Raw genomic sequence first — 27,732 nt, forward strand, 5'->3', positions numbered from 1 at the left:
AAAGGTCGTTGATGCAGGTGGAGCCTTTGTTTTCTGACAAATATAAATCTTACAGGGGTAAATATTCGGTACAATACAACACAAATTTTTTTTTTGCTGTTCTTAACCATACGTTTTTCCTTTCCTTTATTTTCATATTAAATAGTAACATAGCTATGATCTTTACTTAACAGCAGATGTGGGTAAACTTAATGCATCAAGTGTTTTCAAAGAAAGACTGACCATACTCCTGTTCTAAAAATACAACACATTTATTTTGTAGTCCAACAAAATAGAAAGCAGTCATCATCCCACACATTTGCTAACTGGGTACCTTTTTATTAACAAGAGATGCTTCCAAAACCCTTATCATGTTAGAGACTTTAAATTATTTACATTTAACTTCCTACAAGAATCTGGCTAATAATAATAATAATAATAATAATAATAATAATAATTATTATTATTATTATTATTATTATTATTATTATTATTATTATTATTATTATTATTATTATTATTGTGGTCTAGAAGTGCTTATACCTTCTCGATTTTGCGTTTCTAGTTTCCATAATCTTTTGATTTTGTCATAATGGATTGAAAAGCAGTTTGTTAGATGTTTAAAGCTGTATTGTTTTAAAACCCTACCCTGCTTAAAATTGTCTCCACGGATTTATTCCTGACCCGTCTTTCTTATTGTTAATGATTATGTTTGTTTGCTAATAATCTCTGACAAACCTCTGAGGCCTTCAAAGAGTTACATACAGGTCCACTTTATATACTAATTATGTGACTTTTGAATGCAGACAGTTGATATGGATTTTATTTTCGAGCATCAGAGAAAGAGGACTCGATGCATATAGAAGCCACACTTCATAATTATGCAGTATTTAGTGTTGGTCAATAAAATACAATAGAACTTGTGGCTGCAACATGACCAAATATAATTCAGTGGCTATGAATACTTTTGCAATGCACTCTAATTAGCAGAAAGTATACAAGGAACATACGAATGTCAATGTTATATGATCTGAAAGTTTAAACCACATTAGTAATCTTTATAAAACAAAATCACTTTTGCCTTCTCTTCAATGGACCACATTTGTCTTAGAGCCACAAAAAAAGTGGAAATTGTTTCTTTTAACACACTTTCTTAACACACTTTTATTTGACTGGATCAGTATTTAGGGAAATCAAGGAAGCACATAGTGTGTGATGCCTAAAAATAAAAAAATTGAACAGACACAAACTAAATCAAAATGAAATGCTTTTTCAAAACTTTCTGTGGAGGAGCTTTCAGACCCGTGGTTTACACGTAATTCAAGGAAATGCCCAAAAGTACATAAATTCTAACATTTTGCTTCAAATGAAATGCCTCATAGATAAAATTGTTCTTTTTGTTGTAAATGTTTTTTGCCTGGGCAATTCAAAGTGCTTTATGTAATAATGAAAGGAACAAAATGTACTTTGAAGCGAAGCAACACATTTGAAGGGTAACAGTAGAATTCAAACGTTGCATATAAAAGAGAAGAAAATGAAAAAAAATTAATGTATAGTACAAGTGGTATTGTAGGAGCTCATTCAAGGCGGATTGATTTTACAAACAGGACTGAAAAGAGCCCTGCAAGTCTGTCTTCTTCTATCTTTGCACTCATCATTCATCCTGTACTCATGCAGATCCGCAGCGGTGAAAACGCAGCTAACTTGGCCAACGAGTTAGCCAAGCACACCAAAGGGCCGATCTTCGCCGGTGACGTCAGCTCCTCTGTGCGTCTGATGGAGCAGCTGGTGGACATCCTCGACGCTCAGCTGCAGGAGTACAGGCCCAGCGAGAAGGATTCTGCTGGAAGGAGCTTCAATAAGGTAACCCACGACCACCAGAACCCAGTGCCGTGTTCATCACAATCAAAGTCAATCTTTTCATCTATTCTCTCAATGATAGATGAGAGGCGAGGTATCTGTCAAGATTAGACCTTATTAAGGCATTAATGAGCCATTAATCAACTTAGTCAAGATAAGCAAATCTGTTAAGATTTTTCAGAATGTAAAAAGAATGTTACAGAATCTAAGCGGACTAACAAACAAAAAAAAAAGGAGTTGTGTTGTAGCAGATCAATGTGTAGAACAGTGTTTTTACTTCAACAGGCCAATATGGTGGCGTAGATCCTTTGTGATGTGTTAGTTTGGTGGGGAAGGAAATGCAGCATGTAATGAATATTAGCCGCAGCTCTTTTATTCTTAGACCTCTTCATAAGCAGGTCAGTGGCACAAGGCAATGGGGAGTGGCTGCACCACTCATTTATTAAAGTTTGTACATCCATATATCAGGCATGTCTTTGTTTTCTACCCATATTTTAACCAAACGAGTGATCTATTACAAATTACCTGTCTCATCTGTTCTTCTTTTGTTTTTGTTTTTTTGTTTTGTTTTGTTGTTGTTTTTTTTATTATAAAAACAAAGCTTCAAAAACGAGAAAGGACATGCAGGGCATACATGAAGGTACTGAAGCAATGCTTCTGCCCACTCTGCTTGCTGCTGTTCCCTCTGTCCTTACACTTACTGTATTTGTCCCAGCCCGAGTCCAGCAGCATGCACCTACTGCACTGTCGTGTACCACCCCACCTCCTCCTCCTTGTGCTTCCTGCTTTTCTGAGTCACTGCTTGACACACAGCCACAGTTGTACTCAAAGAGCGCTCTAAGACAAGGAGAACACATCTCCAGTTGCAGGGCCGACTTCTTTATTAATTTGTTTTACTTCTATTTTGAAGGTGTCGCTGTGTTGCCCTCACCTCTCTGCGTTGGCGACTATGATGTTTTTGATCTCATTCATTGTTCACGCCATCTTGTGTGTTTATTGTGTTTGCTGAGGGGGGTGAACACCTGGATGCATAACACTATAACTCGAAGAAATGCCTTGAGCTTTCATCCCTTTCATTATTCATTTAACGAAGGTTTCTCCGCCTTTTTTCATCATTTTCCGAGAGCTCTAGCAAAATGTTTCCTTGTTTAGATGTGATTCATTATTATTATGTTTTTTTTTTTTTCAATCAAGTGCAAACACCTTACCCTTTCACTGCATGCAACGTGTAACCGGTGGCTGTTATTTTACAAGGACACAGATTTATCTGCAGCTCTGTCTGTTTATTAGGGGTTACAAGTCAAATATTATATTATTTCTTTTTTTCATCAAATGGAGTATTTTGTCCTCACACATCCCTCATGGATTAGGAATAACCTGTCCCCAACGACCCCCCCCCCAACCCCCCATCCAAATATTTCCTTTGGGAGGGCATTAAAATAGATCAAGCTAATTAGCCAGCCAACAGACATGCACCCTTAAATTAAACAGAGAAAAAACCCTGAACATAGCAAACACCACAATCCACCCATTCAACATCATCCTTCATGCCACAACACATAAATTTGAATTCAGAGACGGGGACACTGTTGGAAAAACCTCAGCGTTGCAAACTGCAACATTCATCGGACTAATGACACTATGAGAAGATCCTGAACAGGAAATGTTGAGGCAGCAGTATCTGACATCTGCCATACCCGACACAACATCACATTAACTGCCCACAACCCTTCCTCCAGACGTCTCAAGCATCGATTACAAGATTTGATGCATCGATTTGAGTATTTCCTGAATTTCCCCAGCAGTTTTTTTTGATACACCAGCCCAAAAATTGTTCTGTCCCCTCAGAGCTTTTTCATCATTTGGCACAGTAAACAGACTCAGAACTGCAGTCAAATTTCAGCGACCTTTTTAGGTCCTTTTGGAGAGTTACTTAATGGCTGGATGTACTTTTGAATACGTAGCTTTGCAATTAAAGAATTTTAATTGAGAGCAGCCATTGTTACTTTCATCAGACAATCTCTTAATATCCTGTTATCAGACAGGCCTGATTGGCTCAATACACTGTGACCCAAAGTGTCTGCCTTGATGCAACGTCCTTGAAACAGAAACTGAATCCCTGCCATCAGTCATGTGGCTGTTCGTCTCTTTTAGCAGTTTGTCCATAAGGACGATCACAGCTTCAATGAAAATGCCTTTTTGGTGCAGCAAAATGTCTGTTTTTACCTGGTAACTGTCCCCTTTTCTTGTCTTTTATACCACTGAAATAAAACTGCGCCATGCAGAACTATTCGCATCCAAGTATTCATTCCTTACATTTTTGCTTTTTGCCACATTGCAACCCCAAATATCAGTGCAGTGTGCTTCGCTGTTAGTTTATTTGATAGACCAACAAACAGTATTGGTAATCATGAAGTGAAAAGGAAATGATACATGATTTTCAAAGATTTTTTTTTTTACTTATAAATATAAAAAAAAGAAATGAGGCATGCATTTGTCTTCATTTCCCTTCATTCAGTACTTTGTACGACCACCGTTCTACTGTCTCTGGGGTGTGTCTGTACCAACTTGCACATTGAGAGATTGGGTTTGTTTTACCATTTGTCTTTGCAGAATAGCTCAAGCTCAATCACAGAACAAATGTTGAAGCCCACAGATTCTGAAACGCAAATATGAACATTTTGAGAACATCATCCCCATTACATAAAGCTGCCACCAGCATGTTTTTTTTTGTACAAATTCATGACTAATGTCAAAAGATTTTCTCCTCCTGAGCTGTGAATCTGAGCCGTTTGTGTCCGTACCAATAATGGCATTGGAGTATTGCAGTTTAAGGCAGGACATTCTTACCAGCTGTGACGAAAGCAAGAGTTCACGAGCCTATGGCCAAACCAAACAGTAGTCTGTGAGATGTTCGAAATGTGGAATATCGTTTTATAATCTAACTCTGCTTTTACTGTTACCACTGCTTCATCCCTGACCCATCTGGTTTGCTTCTTGGTTTTCATGATGATGTTGAAGAAACCCCTAAAGGCCTCATAAAACATCTGTATTTATTCCAAGATTAAATTACCTGCAAATGGACTCCATTCACTAATTGTGTAGCCTCTATTTGGAGTTGATTGTGCTGGATTTTATTTAAAGGTGTTAGAGTTAAAGGGGTGAATACATAGTTATGCCATAATCTGGAAAAAATATTGAAAACAATCATTTTCATTTCACTTGAGAGTTATATGCTATCTCATGTTGGTTTGTCACGTAAACGTCAGATGAAGTACATTTAAGTTTGTATGTAACATTAGAAAAATATAAAAAAAGGTCCTGGAGGTATGAATACATTTTATTTTTATTCCTTCAAATATGATTTCTCATCACTCTCATTCATTTCCCTGTCTGCATGTTGATACTTGACCTATGCGTGCAAAATGATTCTATGTCTTTTATGTATTTTATTTTTTTATACCTACGTTTTTAAAATTCTGTCTCGCCTGGTTTGACGCAGGCCATGGTGGACACAGTGGACAACCTTTTGCGACCAGAGGCCCTGAAGTCGTGGCACGACATGAACAGCACTGAGCAAACTCACGCTGCCACCATGTTACTGGACACTCTGGAAGAGGGCGCCTTTGTCCTCGCCGACAACCTCATGGAGCCTGCAATCGTCAAGGTTCCCGCAGATAATATAAGTAAGTAAAACAGACCGGCATTAGCTATCTCTGCAGTTTCAGTTAATTTGATTATATATCCGTTCATTACTAGAGTCACTCCTGACATAGAGAAACAAAGCAGGCTCGTAAAAAAAGGATTTTGTTTTCATAATAACCCTTGAAGCCCCGGGGGAACTGAAAAAAAAAGTGCATATTAAGTTTAACGAGTCGCTTACTGACAAAGTGATGAATATCAGACAATTAAATAGACTGGATTCTCTGATTGTGCACACTTACTTTATAAATGTATGCGTCTAGACCTTGTAACTCTATACATTAATGTGAACATTAGCTTGCTGCGGAGTCAGAAAAATTACATTGTTTATCCACAGCCTCCTCTTCCTTCCCTCGTTTTCCTCAATTGTTACACCATCAAGGGGAAGGTCTCTTTTCCTCAGAGCTGTTTTATTCATACGAGCTGGAGCCTTGCGGGGACAAACTATTCCTTTATGATTGACATTTTTATTGCATAGCTCACTCTCGCCAAGATTTAGTGTTCACATGACAAATTCATGTGTCCTTTGCTCTGCATACTGTAACGGTTTGTGTAGAAATGTCAGAGAAAAAAAAGCCCTGGTATTAATGCTCTCTGTTCTTTTTTTTTTCTGTTCCTTCCGAATCTGAGTCAAAGAGTCTTGAATGACCGATATCCTTTTTTCTACTATTTCCTCATTTTTCTCTTGTAACCGATCCCTCTGCTCTCTCTGCATCTGGCAGTCCTGGATGTGTATGTGCTCAGCACAGACGGCCAAGTCCAGGACTTTAAATTCCCACAGTCGAGCAAGAGTGGGATCTCAATCCAGCTGTCTGCCAACACCGTCAAGCTCAATAGTCGAAATGGTGAGTCTTACAAAGGAAATCCGCTGTGATTTGGAGGAAATTAAACCTACTCAGTTATTGTGCTGCATGTCATGTTTCTATGAGAACATCAATACAAATTGTATTGCTGATTACAAAAAAAATGTGTGAATGGCAAAATATTCATACTTGTAGACATTTTTGCACATTTTGTCATGTTACAAACAACTTCAATCTTTTATATTGTGAATGTAGGTAATAACACAAAGCTGTTCATAATTGCAAAGTGGAAGAACAATTGCACATGGTTCTTAAAGAAAAAAATATATAAAATTAGAAATAAGAATTAGAAGTGTGCCATGCATTTGTTTTCAGTACTCTAATCTAATCTACATCTAAAGGAAATCTTATGTGAGAACTTTAATCTCAGTATCATGGCACATCATGAAATCTACCAAGACATCGCCATCCACCTAAACCAACAAGCCAGACAAGGTGAGCATTAATCAGAGAAACAGCCTAAAGGCCCATTGTAACTCTGGAGGAGCTACAGAGATCCACAGCTCAGGTGTGATACTTTGTCAACAAGAAAGCAGCTATGGAAGAGAGCAAGAACAAAGAAATTGCTGCAAGAAAGCCATAAGAAATTCCCACAGTCCATAAAGCATGGACTGTGGAGAAAGGTGCTCTGGTCATATGACGCCAAACCAGAATCTTTAGCCTACTTTCAATACATGTGTTGCTAATTCTCCATATAACCCCAAACAGGACAATCACTGAAGAAAACTTGTTACATGGTCTAAAAGACTGGACAATATGCCGGAGCTTCATCTTCCAGCATGGCAACAAACCCAAACATACAACTGGAGCAACACTACAAATCAAGAATTAAGTCGTTGAAAGAAAGCTACAAGACTTCATGTTTGCAGTTTGACATAAACCCCACATTGGCTATAGAAAACATGCTTTGTCTGGTGAGATGACACCAACATTGATTATTTTTGGCCTACTTGCAGAAAACATTAGGTGAGGAATATGATGCTGGCAGCATCATGTTAAGTGGATACTTTTCTCCAGGAGGGATTAGGATGCCATTCACAGTTGAGGGAAATATGGATGAACCTAAATACATGGAAGAAAAGCAGGCTAGAGGCTGCAATAGTCTATGGTGGATATTCACCTACCAGCAGGACAACTACCTTAAGGATGCTGCCAGATAATTACAAATTCCCTCCCTAAATACAATTTAGAATCTGCAGCAAGACATAAGTTGATGTTCACAGACATTATTCACTAAATCTGACTGAGCTTGAGCTTTTAGCAAAGATGGATGGGCTAACATTTAAATATCTAAATGAGCAACGCTGGTAGAGAAATACCTCAGAAATATTTGCACATGAATTAAAACCCATATATCATTAGCTTTTCCGTTCACACTACTTGTGTAAAAAAAAAAAAAAAAAAAACTCAATAAACTATGTTGCAGTTTATTTTTGTGACTTGATAAAATGTAAAGAAGTTCAAGGGGATATGAATAATTTAGTAAGAAACTGTTTATCTATGTCTTATCTCTGTTTGATGATTTTGTTTAAGCTTTTAATTTAATTGCAGTCACTATTAACTAGACTGTTTAAATTTCTTGTTTGGTCATGTTGTAGCTCCTGTTCTCTGTAGATCTCATTCTGGAAGCATTGTGGCTTCTGTTCTGTTATTTCACTCTGCAGGAGTTGCCAAGCTAGTTTTTGTGCTGTACAAAAACCTGAGCCAGTTCCTCGGCACCGAAAACGCCACCATCAAGATGGCCAACGAGGCCTATGGTCGCAACGTGACTGTGGCCGTCAATTCTGACATCATCGCCGCCTCGATCAACAAGGAGTCCAGCCGCGTGTTTATTAATGACCCCGTCATTTTCACCTTGCAGCACATTGACGTGAGTGTCTTTGCAGAAATGAATGAGGGGTCATATTAAGAACACCAGAGGGGGACAGCCAGCAGACAGAGATCTGCAATTTGAATTGTAAATGTCTGACTAGGTCAGTCGGCAGTTTATTTAAGTCACTGAACATCAAATTAAAGGAGTCTTTAGAACCTAAGTGAATTCTTAATGAAAACTAATTCTTTAATCAACATTGGGATATAAATGATACCCATTTTCTTTTATAGAGGGGGAAATTAACTCCTAGATTAGCCCTACAATCTAGGATGAAATTACTGGAGCACCAATTATCTTTTGTCTTTTAAAGTTGTCACTGGAGTTCCCAGAGGGCCATGCGTGACTCCATTCTTTATCAGAGAAATTGTGCAATTCTAAAGACATGCCGTCAAACAATTATGCCTCACTGTTATTAAGGCCTCATATACTCAACCATGCTTGGGTAGATTTGGCAACCATGTGCCAAATGAGACACAACATATGAATTGCTTCATAAGAGCTGTGAAGGGGAAAAAAAAAAACTCCCATCCATATCAGTGCAGAAAAATGCTTTGTAAGAGCAGGGGGTAAATGGACTCCGTGTTCTACATGTGCTTCAATTTGAGGAAGTCAATTATTTGGACACTTAACCATATCTCTTGTTATCTGCAGATGGAGCACTACTTCAACTCCAATTGCTCCTTCTGGAATTACTCAGAGAGGAGTATGATGGGGTACTGGTCCACCCAAGGCTGTAAACTTCTGGACTCCAATAAAACACACACCACCTGTGCATGCAGCCATCTCACCAACTTTGCCATTCTTATGGCACATCGGGAAATTTCAGTAAGTGTATAAATCTATCTGTTGTATGCCATTTACCACCTTAACAACACTGAAAAAGGGTTGGTACCACAATAAAGGTTGACAAACCTCCTGTGTGGAGGCACGACAACTTAATCTGTACAGCACATTTTTATCCAAAGGCAACTCAGAGTGCTTGTACATAGAATTTATAAAAAACTAAAATAAAAAGACACCTTAAAAAGAGTGTAAAAATAAAAAAATAAATAACAAGGTGTGAAGTTTTCTTTTAGTAAAGGTCCTGTTAAAAATCACTGCATATTAACTCCCATCCCAAACAACGTCTGCCCATATTGACAAAATCAAAGTTTTTGATGTAACATAAAGACATACTATTTTTTAACTACATCTAAGTAATTTGGAGACAGGCAGATTCTTGACTTCAAGAGCTCTTGAAATGCTATCACTTTACATTAAAAAGTTCACACCATTGTCAAAAGTAAGGAAAAGTACTGTCCTGATTTATAAATGTGTATTTCCTCTGCAAAGACACACAAATACAGTAACTATCCCTTTATCCTATTTCCATTGTTATTTGCTCTTTGTTCTGCTTGCCTGTTCGATAGAGACTTCTTTGGTGCTGCTTTAATAGCCACAAGCTATTGTGGTTGGTCCACTGTCACCAATGTTGTTAAGTTTTCAGTATGAAAAGTAGCTAATGACTGTCCGAAAAGTCGCATGAATTCCCTAATGATCTAATCCCCTAGTTTGCATAATTGTCCATCCCCATGTAGTTGGAATGGACGCTGTAGAAAATATGAATTGTGCTGTTGGGGCAACAATAAATGGGTAGAAAAAACAACAACAACAACAACAACAAAAAAAACAACTAAAATACGTTTATAAAAAAAAGTTGTTAGAAGGCTCTGAAAATTCATTAAATATAGCCAGAGATTCCTAATTTGGGGAAACGGAATCTCGCTGGCCGTAGTTTCAAACGGACTTGTTAAAATTTTCCATGACATTTGACCTGGCAAACTAAACTCAAAATTGACTTTATACAATGTATTAATATAACTAGTAGATTCTGTGGTATTGATTGTGGTAATGTTAAAAATTATAATGAAAACACATTGTCATCCTTGTTTGTGGTAATACATTTGTCACAGCATGGAGTTAGAGCATCACACACATAAATGCTGTCTTTAAAACAAATATGCAACTTCTCTGCACTGGTTACATTATGCAATGCAATTGTAATTTTAGACAGCAAAGGAATTAGCTTCAATCAAATATTATGTCTAGGATATATATATATATATATATATATATATATATATATATATATATATATATATATATATATATATATATATTAGGGCTGGGCAAGTTAACGCGTTAATTTCGCGTTAATTCATTAGACTATTAACGGCGATATTTATTTTATCGCGCATTAACGCATGTTGCTCACATGCTTTCAGTCAGTGTCAGTCAGCAGGCGCGCTGACTGCAGAGCGCTGTCACGGCAGCACTCTCCCGCTCCCCCTCCCCTCTCGTACATGGCTCAGCGGCGCCAGCCAATCAGCACGCAGGCTCAGCCTGGCCCGCCCACTCAGCTCTCACACAAACTTAGCAAAGAAACAGCTGAGAGAGACCGCAGCAGCGAAAAAACATGAACGGCGGAAGTAGCACCGTTTGGCTTTATTTTAATACCGTAAATGAAATCAAGCTGTATGTTTTGTAAAAAGCCGGTTCATTTCAGTGGAAACACAACAAATTTATCTAAGCACGTGAAAAAACATGAAAACGTCGAGCCCCAGAAACGGAGAGAGGAGATGAAACTTCTCTCATTGCCCCGACAGACCCACAGATGTCTCTGACTGAGGCGTTTCAGTCCTCCAGGGAACATCCAGGTAGATCAGTGGATGGATGGATGGATGGATGGATGGATGGATGGATGGATGGATGGATGGATGTTACTGGAGCCCACACATAACATGTAATTAAGACCTTGAAAGAACCCAGTACATATATTAAAAAGTGTTATTTAAGATAAGATAACATTAGCTAATCCTTTTTTTATCCCACAACGGGGAAATTTATAGGATTAAAGCAACAGGCAGGTGCACACAACACAGACAAAATTACATAAGGATTGAAATATATAAGAGGTGGATTAGCGAAAAAACACTGAACATAACATTATTATTATTATTATTATTATTATTATTATTATTATTTAATTGTAATAATAAAATAAAAACCACAAAACCCAAAAGGTCAACAGTTTCATGATACATCAAGCTTAGGGACTGGCTAATATACAGCAGGTCAAAAAAGGCCATATTTTGGCTGCAGTGCTTGCTGTTCTCTTATGAAGAAAAGATCAACTAGTGCACTAAATTCAATAGATGGGTTGAAAATATCCAGTATAAAATAAGTGCTACAAATGTTACAACACTTTTGTTCATATGGCAGCAGAACATTAAAATAAAAGTGCTCTTTACACTACTTTTGAATTCATTCTTGGAGTTTGTAAATACAATGCGATTAATCGCGATTAATCGCGATTAATCAGGGCGATTAATCGCGATTAAATATTTTAATCGTTGCCCAGCCCTAATATATATATATATATATATATATATATATATATATATATATATATTTAATTGTAAATATCCTTGTATTTATTAAGGTTCTCACTGGACCATCAACTGAAAAATAGCTAAAACTAGAAAAGTTACTATCCCAACAATACTGTCAGTTTTCGCTGTTTGCAAACATCATCAATTATAGTTTTTGTCAGTCACAATGAATCACAGCTCTTGCAGTGATGCTTGCTGAAAACGATAAATGACACATTTCCCGGTGGCCAGGGTCATGATGTTCACAGAACAGATTTTTTTTTTAGCTATCTTTGCCTATTATCAGTAATAATCCAGTTTACCATTTTCTGCAAGCTTTTTGAAAACTTGTTTGTTGTTAATTCTTCATCTTTTATTCTGAGTACCAGTGATTTGAACCCAATTTCTTCTTGCAGTACTAGCACCACAGTTTGAGAAACATGGTTCTGTCTAATTTATTCAGTTCAATGTATGTGCTGTATTTTAGACATGTTTCTACATAATTGCTTTATTTTTGCTGTTGTAAGATCACAATGATCTCAGTCTGTAGACCCTTTTAAAAGGATAGTATTTTAGGTTCCTGGAAAAGGGACAGTTAAATAAAAAAATTGTAATGCATTATTTACTTTGAAAGAGCAAAACAAAACAAAAACAGAATGAAGAAAACATAACTTAATGCAAGAGAAAGGGATTTTTATATGATTTTATCTAAATTCTTTGCCAGCACAGTAATATCTGGGGACCTCAATGGAAGTTTGTTTTGTAGAGGAATGAGAGCTTTTATGTGTGTTGTCTAATGGTCTCGCTGGCACTTACATGCATTTAATGTTGACTCAGTCTTTATCTCTTATGTACTGTGTAAAATTGTTGATTTTTGTATCTAATCTATTATTGAATCTAGAAAGCATTTCAGGACGTTGCTCATAATTTAAAGCAAGATAGACTGCTTCCACCAGTGCTAGAAAAAGAAAAAAAAAGTGTTTTCTCTCTCTCAACTAAAATAAAAAAAATACTCCATATATTGAATAATATGTGAATAATACTGAATTATGAAATGTTTTGATTGATTTTCAGGGCAGTGTCCGAGATCACCACGAGCTGCTTCTTACCGTCATCACTAGGGTCGGCATTGTGGTGTCCCTTGTTTGCCTGACTATCTGCATCTTCACCTTCTGCTTTTTCCGGGGCCTGCAAAGCGATCGGAACACCATCCACAAGAATCTGTGCATTAATCTCTTCATCGCAGAGTTAATATTCCTAATTGGTATCGATATGACAGAACCCAGGGTAAGCAGGAATGACCCCATTGATTTGGTTTTGACTTATTACTTCTCATTTAATCTCCTCTCATTCCTCAAGACCAAATGCATTAATTTCAACAGTATTTTTAGCTTTGCCTATATCAAACCTTACCCACTTGTCCCTGACATGACATGAGTGGGACAGTATCATTAAGACAGATTACATAGGAGACATGTCTTACATCTGACAGGTCTTTTTTTCCCCCTTTGACTTAAAGCCACTGTGCCTGCCATGTCTAAGCCTGCAAACACTTTTTCATCAGAGTTTTCCTCCAACCACTACGAATACAAAAACATTTTTAGCAGAGTGGGAATTCAAAAGCTTTCAGTGCTGAGCAGTATGTGAAAATCTTCTAACTCTTACCTCACAATATACATGACATTTTAATTTCTGCTGCGCTGATGGAAAAGTGGAGCTGTGCATGTGGTGAATGAATATTCATTAGGGTTTTTCATCAGTCTCGGTGATTTACGTTTTGCCGAATGGGAGTAGCAGAAATGGTAAATGTCATGTTTTTCATGGATGCTAAAATATAGGGCTTTTTGATATACCGTTCCGAATAATGAAACTACAGAATAGCTTCTACCTGTTCTACAATTTACCTTTATTAAAGTATTACTTACTGCCATGAAAAGGTGTATATTCCCTTACAGATTTCCTCTGTTTCACTTTTTTGTCACGCTTAATTTTTTTCAGATTGTCAAAAACGAAATGAGACAAAGATAGCCTGAGTACGCCAAAAGCTGTTTTTAAATAACAAAAGCTATCCAAACCGGTCTGTGCCTGTGTGTAAATATAATTGAACTTACTAGGATTAATCATATGTTTTTAGTCTAAATTCACAGTGTACACCAAGACCTAATAGGGCTTTTTGCAAATGACATCACATTTCCCCGGAGAGAGCTTGAGTTGAGAAGCTATGACAAGCAGAGTACAAACTTCGAATGGCAACATTTGCAATACCAATCATTTTTGGAAGATGACGACAGCCTGGGAGCTTCATTTCAACCTGCTTCAATCGAGAAAAAAAGTGTAGAACAGCTTAAACATTGGTTGAAATGTAGAGGCTTCAAAGTGAGCAGGAAAAAAGCAGTAGTTTTTGAAAGGTAGGAGAGGCTGTCCTCTCCTTTCGCACAATAGTTCAAACGTGAGGAAGAAGCCTCCTGAAACCACATAGAATTACAGCTATATATATATATATACATATATATATTTATGGTATAATAGACACCTCATCTGGCATTATCCCTTACTTAACTCCCTGTGGATTGACTTAAAACATGAAAGGATTGGGCCAAAGCTCCTGTACAGAGATGTAAAGGACTCATTTCTGGTTCACACAAAAACAAATGATGGCAGTTGTTTGTGCCATGAAGGTTAGGATCAGTTATTATGATTACTAATGTTATTTGGCAGTTATTTTTTCCCATGGGGCCACATTGACTTGGATGGCTATTTTCCTTAAAATTACTTTTTGTATGTACTCTGGTAATCTTTGCTTGATGACGTTTAAGTATGACATGAAAGCAAAAACAGAAGAAATCCTTAAGCGGAAAAACACCAGTGTATTGTCTGTTTTTGACTTATATTAATTTTCTTAATCTGTAATTGTACTCTCTCAGATTGGATGTGCCATCATCGCTGGGATCCTCCATTTCTTCTTCCTAGCTTCCTTCTCCTGGATGTGTCTAGAGGGAGTGCAGCTATACCTCATGCTTGTCGAGGTCTTTGAGAGCGAATACTCGCGGAAAAAGTACTACTACGTGTCGGGGTACCTCTTCCCCGCCATCGTGGTTGGTGTCTCAGCAGCCATTGACTACGGGAGCTACGGGACCCAAAAAGCGTAAGTGCAGCTGTCTGACACACATTCTGAGAAAAGCAGAGCTGACATACTGGATTCTCTGCTGTGTGGAGTCTACCTGCTGTGTCTGTGTGCGGCAGATTTTGAAAAGAAATAAACTCATCATCTCTTGCCAGCACCTTATGCGTCGCCCCTGGAGACTACACCGAAACATTCAAGCTTCTTTTTTGCCAGGGATGGGCAGCTGTTCAATTTTTCATGTCATTTGAAAGTGGCTGACAGACCCAACACTGTGGTTTCACCAGAGGGTGCAGCTACATTAATGCCTCTCCGTTCAAAGACCCTCCTGTGACCTCTTGTTTGTAAATGCTCTCTTAAAGAGAAGAGCACTGTGCAGAAGAAGCCTTTCACGTAGATTAATGACCATATCACAGCTAAGACTCGGCTGCTTCTAAAGACTACTTGGGGTCTTTCTCTGTTTTGCGGAAATGTAATCATGTTCAAAACTTGAAAAAGCCTTTTCAAAGTTACCAGAAGACAACATTCTGCACAATAATCATTGCCAGCAACGACTGTGATTCTATTTTGTGCATAGGAACATGATTTGTGCTGAATGTTGAATTGTATGTTTCTTTGTCATAGGTGCTGGCTGAGTGTGGACAATCATTTCATATGGAGTTTTATAGGACCTGTCACCTTTATCATCATGGTAAGCTGTTTTCCTTTGCTGTCAGAGTGCTGAAGCTGGTGAAAGCGAATGAGATGAAAGATGCTGGAAGGAGATAAAGGAAGTGGGCAGGTCAAACTGAGATGAAAAGTCAGCAGAGTTTGTTTTTCTTCACCTTATTTCCTTGGAGATGACAAGTTAATTCTGTACCAGAAAACCAGAAACATATATTTTGAAAGACCCAAAAGCCCTCTGGGCCTCTTACTGCATGACACAAATAAGAACTTCATGGAGTACTTTAACCACATTTCTCATGAAACATGGTCTTCAAATGTCTTTTAAAACATATCTGAAAAGTGTTGCATTCGTATATATTCAACCCCCTTTACTCTACCCAGCAAATAAAATGCAGCATAATTTCAGGAGCGACGTCATAAGTAATCACCTACAGTTCACCTATAACACTTTTCAGTACATCCTGATATGGAAAGGGTTTGACAAACCTGCTACAACCTTACTGTCGAACTAAAACAACAGGCAGGGAAAAGAGTGCATTAAGCAGAGAAATGTTAAAAGCTGCAAAAATCCACAACTTAGGTGTGATAATCTGTTGACCTGCTGACCAGTAGTTATGGACTCCAAAAATGTTGTCTGAATCGAAGAGTAGTAAGATGAAAGTCATTGTTGAAAGAAAGACATGAAATGTTCAGTTTGTAGTTCACGGACAAGTTGCTCTGGTAAGATGAGAAGAAATTAAGCATTCTGGCCTATATGCATAACGCAAGTTTGTAGAGAAAACCAACTCTGCACATCACCCTGAACACAGAAAGTGTTGTGAGGAGGGTATTTTTTCAGTGGGGACATGGAACAGGTTAGGGTTCATGAAAAGAGACACTGAGCTAAATGCATGCCAGTTCTGGAAGAAAATCATTGAAAAGCAGCAAAGTATTTCAGTGGTTCATCTTCCATTGGGCAATGACCCCAATCATACAACCACAGGTCCACTTGAATGAGTTAGTTCAATGCATTCTTGTGTATTAAAATAGCCTTGTAAAAGTCCAGACCTAAATCTAATTAAGATGTTCTCTAATCAGAGTGAGCTTGAGTTATTTTGCAAAAACAAATGTTTCAAAAATTGAAAATGATGGAGACATAACCCAAAAGACTTGCAGCTGTAATTGCGGAAAAAGCTGATCAAGCAAAGGATTCACACAGGGGGCCGTAGTTTTCCGATTTTTTTATTGCTTCTCTTAGAAAAAGTAGGAATACCGTGTATATATTTTGTCTCTTCCCTTGTGCAAAAATTCTTAGGGGTTTGTCTGCTTTTAGGTACATACCTTATGGCACTTTCAGGAAAAAAAAGCAAAGGCACCTCTCTGTTTGGTCAAGGACCGTCAAGGGTGAAGGACATATAGCATTTCCTATTGACATATGTCCCATAAAAGGCATGCAATTATTTACTGGTCATGACATTATTATCTCCCGCTCCATCAGAGGGGCTCAGAAGAATGAGACCTCAGGGAGTCTGGCTTCCTTGTACAAGTGAAAAAGGAAATAGCATGTGGTATCACTCGCTTATATTCTCACAACCTCACCGCTCTAAGCATCGCTTTGCCCTTGTGCGAACCGGGAGAGAAGGAATTTCTGCTAGCTCGCCTCGTGTTCATGCAGGGTGGTATTTGTTCAGCGCCGTCTTCATCTTATATCCCAACGGTTGGTACAGTATCTACAGACGCGGTGACCTGTGCTGAACATAGAGCTGACACTGAAAATATACTAGAGAGAAGGGGGCAGCTGTGTCAAATTCTAGTGAGTGTCTGCGCACCCTCGGCTCGCTGCTAGGAGCCTTAAAAGCAAAGCTACCGCACGGCTCTTTGTGTGCACCGTCGGAATGAATAAAAGACAAATTTACTAACTGGACTGCATTTTACAGTTTCTTCAAGAGAAACATTACTTCTCAATGAGAGATAAGGTGGTATGCTGAAGACCCAATGAAGGTCTGCGTTGGATTAAAATGTCTTTGAGTAAATGCTGAAATGCCTCTTTTCTTTTCATATACAAATTTTCCTTCGCTCTGCACCTGCTTTGAACGTGCAAGCTTATAACTGAAGAAAAGCTAACATTGTGTTAAAGCAAACACAATTCTCCCTGCCTCAGCAAATGCTCTGTCAGCCACACAGGAATATGTTTCCTCTCTCTAAATTGGGCCCTCATTGTTTTCAAATCGGCCGTTCCTCTCATAATAATTTGCATGAAAAATATGTCTGTGGTGGAAATGATGATCAGGATCCCAGCGGTGATGACCGGAGAGATGGAATCATGACCCCGTGAGGAGCTAATGTATTGCTGTGAAGCCTACGTGTGACAGGGATGAGGTTGTGTTGCACCGGCGTGGGCTTAGCGTGCCGCTCCATGCAACAATTGTCTCAAAAAGACAAAGCACTGTGGAAAGGGGCATCTCGGGGGAGCACGCGGGAGCAAGGTTTGTCTGCATCATCCGTGACCCTGGTTTCTCTACAAATTGGCTTTGTCCTTGTCAATGAGAGAGAGGGAAGCAGAAAAGAGAAAACAGTGCGGGCTCTGCCTATATGTGAGGAGCCCCACATGCAGCCGACACCATGTTTGAGCAAATAACGACGACTTCTGTTTTTTTTTCCTTGACCAACCAGAATTTTACCGCCAAGCTGCAATCTCCGGTTTTTGTAAAGCTTGACCTGCCAATCTGATCTGATTCCGAATTTGCTTTAAAAAGTGTAAAACAAAAGATATACGAACATTATTCAGAATAATTTTGGCTTGCCTTCTCACTGTGAGTGGCCATTATTTATTTGTTTTCTATTCGAAGCAGAAGTGGTGTCAGAAGAAAAAAAAAATAAAAAGTTTTAAAACCCAAAATGAGTCTTGGCATTTTAGGCTGAAAAGCTGAAAATAGGGTTTTATTTTTATTCTAACTTCTCACATCGCTGTGCCTTCTGTGACTTCACTAAGTAACAGCATCCACACCGAAGTGTGTTGTTGTCAGTGCCGCCCGATACATTCGCTGCTTTCACTGGTCGGGAACAGATCTTTGACTCTCTGACGGGCCGCTCTTTGGTGTCAACTGATCAGCATGAAATCGTCCAGTTCCAGTTACCAGCCGGGGTCGCTAGTTTTTTTCCCCCTCCCTTTCATCCTAAAACAGCTGTGAAACCTTTCTGAAAACAAAAGCTAGGAGCAGGCAGTTAGATCAGTGTTCTTAAGCAGAGGTCGCCTCTCTCCTGGCACAGAAGGTATTAGCTCCATGAAAGGGGGAACATGGAAGTAATGAGTGCTGGGGGGAGCCATTTGCATGCTTGAGATAGCTTCAACGCAAGGCCTTTTGGATCATGACACGTCGCGAGCAGTTCTTGTCATCTGGACAGCTCCATCTGCACCTTTAATATTTCATCCCGTGCAGTTCATTTGGAGTTCAGGGTGTACACACACAGTCCACTTCAGGAAAAAAAAAAAAAAAAAGCTCTCTCCCCACTCCCATTGAGGCGAGGTGCTTCTGCATGGCTTGCAGTGATGATTCAGAGAGGGAGTGAAGGATGGAGGCAAGGCGGCTTCGTTCTAGCAAGAGGGATCCCCCCGGGAAGGGCTGCGAATGCATGTCGGTGGGGGTGGTAACATGTGCCATGCTGCTGGGTTACTTTAAAGTACTGTGTCCCTCTCCTCTGTCTCATTGGATCCATGTCATCACTCCATGTGTGAAAGGGTTTTTCAAAAGTCCTCCCCCACCTGTTCCTCCCCACCCCCGCCGTCTTACTCATGCAGACGGCTGGCAGAAATAATGGCTGAGAGCTGCGAAACAAAAACATAGCTTCGGTCCTGTCTATGATATAAAAGCAGATCTCGATTTTTTTTCCCCTGCCTCTTTTCTTTCTTCCTCATTTCTTTTTTTGTCCATTTCTCTCCATCCCTTTCTTTTTGAGCCTGGCTTATATTGTGTGCGGCGCTGTGAGTTGATTGCATGTGGAGGGGGTGATGTATTGATCACAGACAGCCTTTTGATAGCAGTGTGCACCAGAACACTCAGAAATTTCTGCTCAAGAGTGAATGACTGTAGTCTGAGTCCGGCTCACAAAGGTCCCTCGCATAGGCAATTCTTCCCCATTTTTCTTTCTGGCATCCTAAAAATAACACGACGCTGAAACGCACCATTTGCGAGGCTCCCCTGGATAAAAGCTTTTGTCACTGCAAATGCATTTATTTTGTGTGTTTTGCTTTCTTTTTAATAGCTGTATTTGTTTGAACCATTGACATGCTCTCAGGCACACCTCTTGTTCTTTTTTTTTTTTTTTTTTTTTTTTTTACCTCAGACATTTCTTGACATTATTTATACATGGCTGGCTTGCAGTGAGAACGCAGTTTGGTACATCTGCTGTGAGTGCTTGTACATGCTGTGTCGAGGACTTGTTTGGCCCAGAATGAATGATTTTGAAGTAAATTATTTGGAGGAGCCCCTTGCTGGACTATCCATCCTTTGTGTCTCTAAATCACACTATTGATTTTTTTAAGGTACCAAATAAATGTGCTCAGAATCATGGCTCATAGTATCCTTGTCTGAGTCTGATATGTGCTCCCTCCTCCCCTAAGATTTACTACGTTAAAACAGGCGAGCTCCCTTTCTCCTTACCCCTTACGTTTTCTTTCTTTTCATCCGAGCACACAAGAGAATTGAACAAAATATACCATGTTCCCCCAAGCCTTTTGTTGCTGGTTATACCTCATAATATTTCACTATGTGCATAAAATGATATGCGGTTGTTTTGTATAACAAGAGCCTCTCTTATTTCTCCTGCTCCTTCTCATTCCCTTCTGAAATTGCAAGACTACAGTCGTGTGGCTGTTGCTGCTTTTTTTCCCCCCACATTGATGGATTTTAATGTATTTTCATGCTCTCATTGATATAGAATGACACTAAATTTGGCGCCAGTCGGCCAGTCTGAGACTAGCAGGAGTGATAGATGTTTATTGGATTAGTCTGTGGACAATGCAGAGTTAAAGGCTCTCTGCTTTTAATACTCATAGTCAAATTAACAGTTTTTTCTCCTCCTCTGTCTGCCTTATCTTGAGGCATAAATCTTCATGAATTAACACTGCCATTATTCTGTTTTGACAGCTCAATCTCATCTTCCTGGTAATCACGATGTACAAAATGGTGAAGCACTCTACCACCCTGAAACCAGACTCGAGTCGACTGGAAAACATAAAGTAAGTAAAACATTGGATATATGTCCAACACAATGTTTCTTTTTTGTATGAGTGATGTGAACATGGTTCTCTTGAAGTTGGTCTTGTTTTTTTTTTTTTTTACATGTTCTGGCGTGAGCTTTTCTAACGTTTAAAGGAATAGTTTCGGATTTCTTCTGTATGGTTCTTTAAAAAAAGGTTGTATGCAATTAATATTTAGGGCTTGTAATAAAGCATTAAGGTCACAACAGGACAAGAGGTTATTTTTGCACAATTTCATTTGGAAAAAAACAAAGATTCCACATAATTTGTTTGACGCGCCAGCATTACACCTCTGTTCCACCTTCAGAGGTTTTGGTAACCCGCATAACAACCATGAGCTGTAAAGGTAACATGGGTGTGACCTATCAATATGATAGCAAGCATATACACAAACAGCAGCTAAGCCCGCTGGAGCCCACAGAGACGCCGAATGAGCCTCTAGAGTCTAACTCCTCTAAGAAATACACCGATCAGCAGAACCTGATGCAGATATTAAAATGTTAAGGATGGCGCACAAAAGCTCTTTGTGTATTGAAAGCACTGAATAGCCTGCAGGTGGACCATAACACAGAGTTCAGCCAAGAATCAGGGGAATCTCCCTCTCCTATATAGTCTATGTTGCTCAGTTTTGCTGACTTGTAGGCCGCAGCCCTTTGGTTCAGTGATTCCTTCTGCATGGTCTGAAAGCACACCCGGTCTCACCAGGTCAATTTGATTCATGTAAATCCCAAAGTCCTCTGTGAAGTGGGTTTTCAGTTTATCATAGCTTGCATTTACTTCACCACTCTGTGCTAACAGAGACCGATTTCACTGATAAATAGTGGACTTTTAATATCACATCTTCTGCAATGATTAACACCAAAGAATCCATAAAATAGCAATTACTTAAACTGTTACTTTAAACAGACTGCAACAAGGGACTAGAAGTAAGTAATATCTTCTTGAAATGAGTGTAATTGTCCCTGATTAGAGCAGGTAAATAAGATTATCTGCCAATGGAATAAGGTTTTTGCACTTAAAATAGGAACAATCCATCTCGATCATCTTACTTCAAGTGCAGTATATCTAATTATCTCATTTTAGGAGTCAAAATACTCATTCTATTGGCAAATAATCTTATGTACCTGCTCAAATCAGGGACAAATACACTAATTTCAAGGAAATTTAACTTACTTTTAGTTCCCTCTTTGCAGAGAATTTCTTTTTATTATGCCTTTTTACATCTTTGGGTTTTACATATAGATTCAGACATATATTTTGCATACAACAGGCAAAAAGATAACTTACCAGTTCATTAATTACGACCCGGATGACCGAGAATCTTCACCAGCACATTAATAACGAAGCAAAAGGAGATTGGTTCTTGCATCCTGATTGCTCTTTCATCAAACACCTACGCGCATATTATTTAGTAAGATTCACTCTTTTTTCCTCTGAAGCGAACCTTGTCTTGCTTTATCTTTTTGGCCTCCTTAGACAGTTTTTTTTTTTTTTTTGCTTTCCTTCGACCATGACAAACTTCGACTCGAGGATGAGAAAAGTAGTAGCGTGTAAGGTTAGCTCTCGTGTTTAAGGGGAGCTCAGACTGCCGTGAAGCAGCGCTCTCGGTCAAATGACCCTTTAGGTCACATGACCCATTCAGCGACGGATCCGACCCTCTCAAGTTACATAGGTAAGTTGTTGAGAAGGGCAGCCCGCACGGAGTTGCCCTTGACCTGAAAGTTTGTTTAATGTATCTCAAATTAAGCTAATACTTGTGTCAAAACTTACAAAGTGCTGCTTTAAGCAAGTGTTAAAAAAGTAATCTATGACAAGACCTATTCCTCGTGGTTGTCTGTTCATAATTTCTGAGCTCTTGTTTGTGCTCTTTTGTTGTGCTTCTCAAAGCAAAAACCCCCTGGTCTCAGAAGTGCAAAAACTCAAAATGAGATGTACACTTTTTTAGGTTTAACTACTCGTCGCTTGCTCCTTTAATGATGGGTTACAGTAGAAATTCTGCAGCATGCCGACTTTTTGTTCTTCTCTAGTAGATCTTAAAGTCTCATAGGTAGAAAAAGAAATCATTCAAACACCACCTCCCCTACCTAACCATCCATTCTTCAGCTGAGAGATTTCACAGCAATGCTTTGCTCTTGAAAGGAAAAGGTTTATTTTCTTTTCACTTTTTTTTCTTACCTCTGTCAATAAAACAATATGTAACAATTGGTGCTGCGGCATTGAGGATTGTTTTTATTTGAGGTTATAAGGTCTTGTTGGTTGCTGTAACAATACCAGTTTACACAATCATATTATTACAGTAACTGTTCAAGCTGCAACCACTGTTTGTAAGAGTATCCCTTCAGCTATTTATAGTCTGTGTTTGTTTTTCCCTTTTTAGCTTTTTTTTTTCAGCATTACAGCTCTGTGGTTAGGGAGAACAGTCATTAAAGGCCTATTTAGACAACTTGGATTATTTGTGATAGACTACTCCGTTATCAAGCAAACCACAGCGGGCCACATTTTCTGAACCCTGGTTACTTAGAGATGGGTGAAAATGTTCTCCCTGACTGTTGAAATTATTTCATTTATTCTTGTTTACACTGTTTATACTAATTGCTGTTTTCCTTGTGGTCATTTTCTTTGTGTCAGAGTTTGGTCTTTTAGCCACTTCAGCACAGTGCCTGTTGCATGTACCATGCAATTCAAAGTTAACGCAGGCCCTCTGCTTTCTTTTCTCCTCTCATCTTTTACCTCTGTCTCCACTCTGCGACCCACACCAGTAATTATCGCGTTTGTGATGGCTACTATAATACAGATTTGCCTGGGTAAGCTTTTACAGAGCACCTCAAATAATGCTATCCACACACCCACCACCCACCCATCAGTAGCACAGATGCAAATTCAAACCACAGACGGATGTTTCTGACCAATTCCCTTGCTTTAAGATGGAATATTTGGTAATTTAATCAAAACATCCAAGTCTTGGCTCTTGTTAGACCCAAATTTGATTGCCTCCCCTGATTTCCCTTGGATCAAAAAGTTGAAAACATCACACTCAAGTGCCAACTAACCCGCCGCTGTTCTATGCTCTGATCTAATTGTGTTTCTCTCTTCCCGCTATCATGCTCTCTAGCTATGAAGATAATAAACACTTTATCAAGTAAGAACATGTTGCCCAGAACTCTCCTCTTCAACGTACAGTTTATTCTCTCCACTCTTCCTCATTTGTCCTTTCCTTTTTTCTATCTCTCTCTTTCTCTCTCTCTTTCTCCTTTTATTTTGTTTCGCCCACTCATCCAATCCCAAACTGCAGCTTTAAAGCCTCTCATCCATCCGTCCTTGTGACTGGTCACTTTCACCGTTTTTCATCAATCCGGTGTTGTGGTTGTCGTTTTTGTGCGTTTGATCAATGAACTGTGACAACTGCTGCTGTCTGAAGTCTTTACAGGACCTTCGCGCTCAAACAGGAAGAAAAAAATCCCTTGAACCTTCCACATCTGCCTCGTTCCTCCAGTTCTAATAAATACTCAGATCAGATTAATATTCAGTGTGTCTCAGCAGCCTTTTGCTTCTTTCAAAGTTATTTACAAATGTGCTTTGCTCTGCTCTCTTTGCTGCTTGGTATGCTCTAATGCATAAAAAAAAAAGTTATTTACAGAAAAAAAAGATCAAGGTCTTCCTTCCAACTTGACTGTCTGAAGGCAAGAACTGCTGATGAGTTTAGGCTGAAAGTCTGAGAAGAAGGAAAGACTGGGAACAAAATTCTTAGGCATGAGATTGTATTGCATATGTGTTTTTTTTGCCATTCTGTGTTTTCCCTCTGGTTATGGTTTACAACCATCTTTCAAGAATTTCCTCCAAGATCAGAATGAGAAAAATAAAAGTTGTCAATCATCACTCATTTACTAAACATCCCATGTTAAATCTCCTCTCTGCTTTTGCTTCGTTGTTTTTCTCTTGTATCGCTTAGGTCTTGGGTCATGGGAGCGTTCGCCCTGCTGTGCCTGCTGGGTCTCACGTGGTCCTTCGGCCTCTTCTTCATCAGTGAGGCCTCCATTGTCATGGCATACCTGTTCACGATATTCAACACCTTCCAAGGAATGTTTATCTTCATTTTCCACTGCCTTCTTCAGAAAAAAGTGAGCCCCCTTTTCACTTCACTCTAATTTTCAGAGATTTGTCCTTCAAGGTGAAAGGCATCTGAGTTTTAGCATTCCGGCATTTCTGAAATTGCACCACATGCTGATATAAAGACCAAACACGGCTCGCCTTGATATCTCAGGCTAAGTCATATTTAAAGTCAACAGTCTGTGTAAACACCTGCTCTTTACTTATGCAGGTCCGCAAAGAGTACAGCAAGTGCTTCCGCCACACGTACTGCTGCAGGGGGCTGCCGACCGAGAGCTCGCACGGTTCCACAAAGACGTCCACGACACGGACCAGTGCGCGCTACTCTTCTGGTACACAGGTAGACCAGCAGCTTTACACAGTAAGGCTCCAATTGTGCAACACAATGTTTTCAATGCTTAGCTGCTCATGATGCACGATGTTAACACCGATATGAATACTTGCTTAGGAAAATTGTCAACTAATTTTTTTAACATGGTTTAGTTTTTCTAGATTTTATGTTTCAGACTGAAAATGGATTCAGTTTATGTGAACACCTAAAGCTCCATTACGACTAAAGTAATCGTGTTTTTCAGTTCATTTTAATAAATTACATACAGCAAAGAAAAACTCTGGTCAGTTCAGCAATTTCTTTGGCATCACATTGAAAAGTATTTTTTTTTAACTCTGCTTCCCCTTGTAAGGTCAGCCTTTGTTGTTCTATGATCTTATTCAAACACATTTTTTTTTCCTTTAGTTTCATAAAATAGCTTTAATGTAGTACACTTTCTCTGAAGGTTACTGTCGTAGATTACCTGTTAAATAAAATTACACTTTTTGATTTAAGCAAAAGAGCTGGGATCAAGTGCTCTACAAGTCTTTAATATATCAGTTTTCTTATTAAATGTCACTTGGAAATTAAGAAAACTTGAGAAAGAAATGTGTTAGAATATGTTGCTCGGCATAAATGTTCTGCCATATTTTGTTATTTTTAATAGCCCATTTTTTTCATGGGGGAGTTGTGCTAAAACTGGGATTGTAATTATGCTTAAAAAATAATTATTTGATAGTTTTTTCCAAATCGTCCACCCATAGTGAGGTGCTTTTTCTTTTAACTCTATTCAAAGGTGTTAGTCAATGCCAAACTGAGGTAAAAATGATCAAAGTTATACCGTTTGATATTCTTAACAGAATATTTATCAATGAAATTTGATCAATTCAATAGATTCTCATAAGAAAACAAAAATGACCATAAATGGAGATAAAGTATTTCCCTGACAATAATGTAATGGAACATTGTAAACACAGTTGCATTTCTGTTTTTGAATAAAATAACACAGTTTACAATGTATGTCAAAAGGACAAGTAAGCAGCAAAAGCTAAAATACTGCGTGAAGCACCTCTGGGAAAGCTAGTCCTCGGTGAAATACAGAACATTTAAAGCATTTAAAATGTTCGGCAACTCTACCAACAGGATAGGCTGAACAGACATCCTGGAGGGCTGCATCGAGGATGAGAACTTTTAGACAAAGCAGCTCAGTCCGACAGTTGAGCAGAAAGCCAGTGGTCATGATAAATGAGGTTCAGACTTTCTTCCTGGAGATGATAGAGCTTTACAGAGATGCAAGCATTAGTGGTCCTCTCCAACAATCAGGCCTTTATGGTTGAGTGGCCACACAAAAGCCATTACTCACTAAAAGACATCCTCCTGGTGTTTTACTCAAAGGCTTTTGAACAACTCTTAAGACCACGCAAAACAAATTTCTATAACCTAATAGAACAAAATATTGGAGCTTTGTGGCCAAAATCTCCATCAGTGTGAGACAGAACCAGCCTTACCGTATTGATACTAACACTTTAGATTATTTTTAAGTGATAAGGCTTGGACAGAGATTGATGACCAAAAACACAGAGAAAATTCTCCAACTGTGCAAATAATCTTGTTGCTCTACTTCAAGTTTGATATAATCATTTAATAATCAAATGCTTCCTGGGCAAAAGTGAGCTAAGCCACATCCCGCACGATGATTCCTCAAATTATTTTAGGCTTCAATTGCATGCAAAGCTATTATTTCTCTTTTTGTTTTGCCATTGGTGAAAAAAGAATAAGCTGAATCCATTTTAGGCTGAGTTTGAAACATAAAACCTGAAATATGTGCAGAGGGCAAAGGTTTCTATCCATCTCAAGCATTCTAGGAAGAACGTGCATTCAGCATTTGAGCTTTAGAACAGATGTTACATTATTCCTCATTTAAAAATTAGAATCTGCTGTGCTGCATGAGAACCTCTCTTCTGTTATACCCCTTTAGCACTTGCTTTTGTCTTTATTTCTCACTGATGTCACGTGCATGAGAAACAGTATTGCACTTTTGAAAGAAAAACATTACAGGTACATTTTTACTGCAGGACGAGCTGCAGCTTTGAAAATGTACGGTTTTTCCTGTAGTAGATAATACCGCAAGATATGGTGTGGATACAGAAAGACAATGATGTCATACTTCAACCTCTAGCCAAAGGATCGAAGGACGAACTGCAGCTAAAGGTGTTCAAAAAGCGACTTAGATGTAAATGCTTTTGAATAAAAGTTGAAATGGAGTTGAGACATCTGTTGGTGACCAGAATTGACAGATTTCCATCTTGATCAGTCACTAGTGACCGGCTAGTCAAAAACTGAAAACTGCAATCTTTTTATAGTCTGTGAACGCATCATACATATTTGTTACCAGGTCTTGACTCTCAGTCCTAAGAAGACTTAAAGTTAGCTATGTTTCAATATCAGTGAGGTAACTTGAGGTAAGCTTGAGCTCCAAGATCAACAAACTAACTACTGCTGTACATTCCTAGATTCAGGCTCAAATTCAGAGCTGATAACCTTTTTCATGGTGGCTCTCTACATGTGGAACAGTCTACCTTTGACAGTCAGAGCAGCTCAG

General features: G+C 38.8%; 1 protein-coding gene across 45 annotated transcripts in view; it reads left to right on the forward strand.

Moving 5' to 3' along the window:
- Positions 1-27,732, forward strand: part of adgrl2a (adhesion G protein-coupled receptor L2a) — a 141,476-nt gene that overhangs the window by 103,572 nt on the left and 10,172 nt on the right. For 23 of the 45 annotated variants that reach the window (XM_036141134.1, XM_036141139.1, XM_036141138.1 and 20 more), the window contains 14 exons: positions 1,657-1,842; positions 2,441-2,479; positions 5,342-5,525; positions 6,264-6,386; positions 8,069-8,274; positions 8,929-9,102; positions 12,762-12,974; positions 14,612-14,832; positions 15,433-15,499; positions 20,601-20,692; positions 23,473-23,517; positions 23,826-23,852; positions 24,663-24,831; positions 25,032-25,181. In XM_036141134.1, the coding sequence (XP_035997027.1) occupies positions 1,657-1,842; positions 2,441-2,479; positions 5,342-5,525; positions 6,264-6,386; positions 8,069-8,274; positions 8,929-9,102; positions 12,762-12,974; positions 14,612-14,832; positions 15,433-15,499; positions 20,601-20,692; positions 23,473-23,517; positions 23,826-23,852; positions 24,663-24,831; positions 25,032-25,181 (1,896 nt within the window). The remainder of the gene's footprint in view (positions 1-1,656; positions 1,843-2,440; positions 2,480-5,341; positions 5,526-6,263; positions 6,387-8,068; positions 8,275-8,928; positions 9,103-12,761; positions 12,975-14,611; positions 14,833-15,432; positions 15,500-20,600; positions 20,693-23,472; positions 23,518-23,825; positions 23,853-24,662; positions 24,832-25,031; positions 25,182-27,732) is intronic. The other 22 variants (XM_036141136.1, XM_036141115.1, XM_036141116.1 and 19 more) reach the window with 5 other exon arrangements.

Source organism: Fundulus heteroclitus, chromosome 9 (genome assembly GCF_011125445.2).
Source record: "Fundulus heteroclitus isolate FHET01 chromosome 9, MU-UCD_Fhet_4.1, whole genome shotgun sequence".
Taxonomy (NCBI): domain Eukaryota; kingdom Metazoa; phylum Chordata; class Actinopteri; order Cyprinodontiformes; family Fundulidae; genus Fundulus; species Fundulus heteroclitus.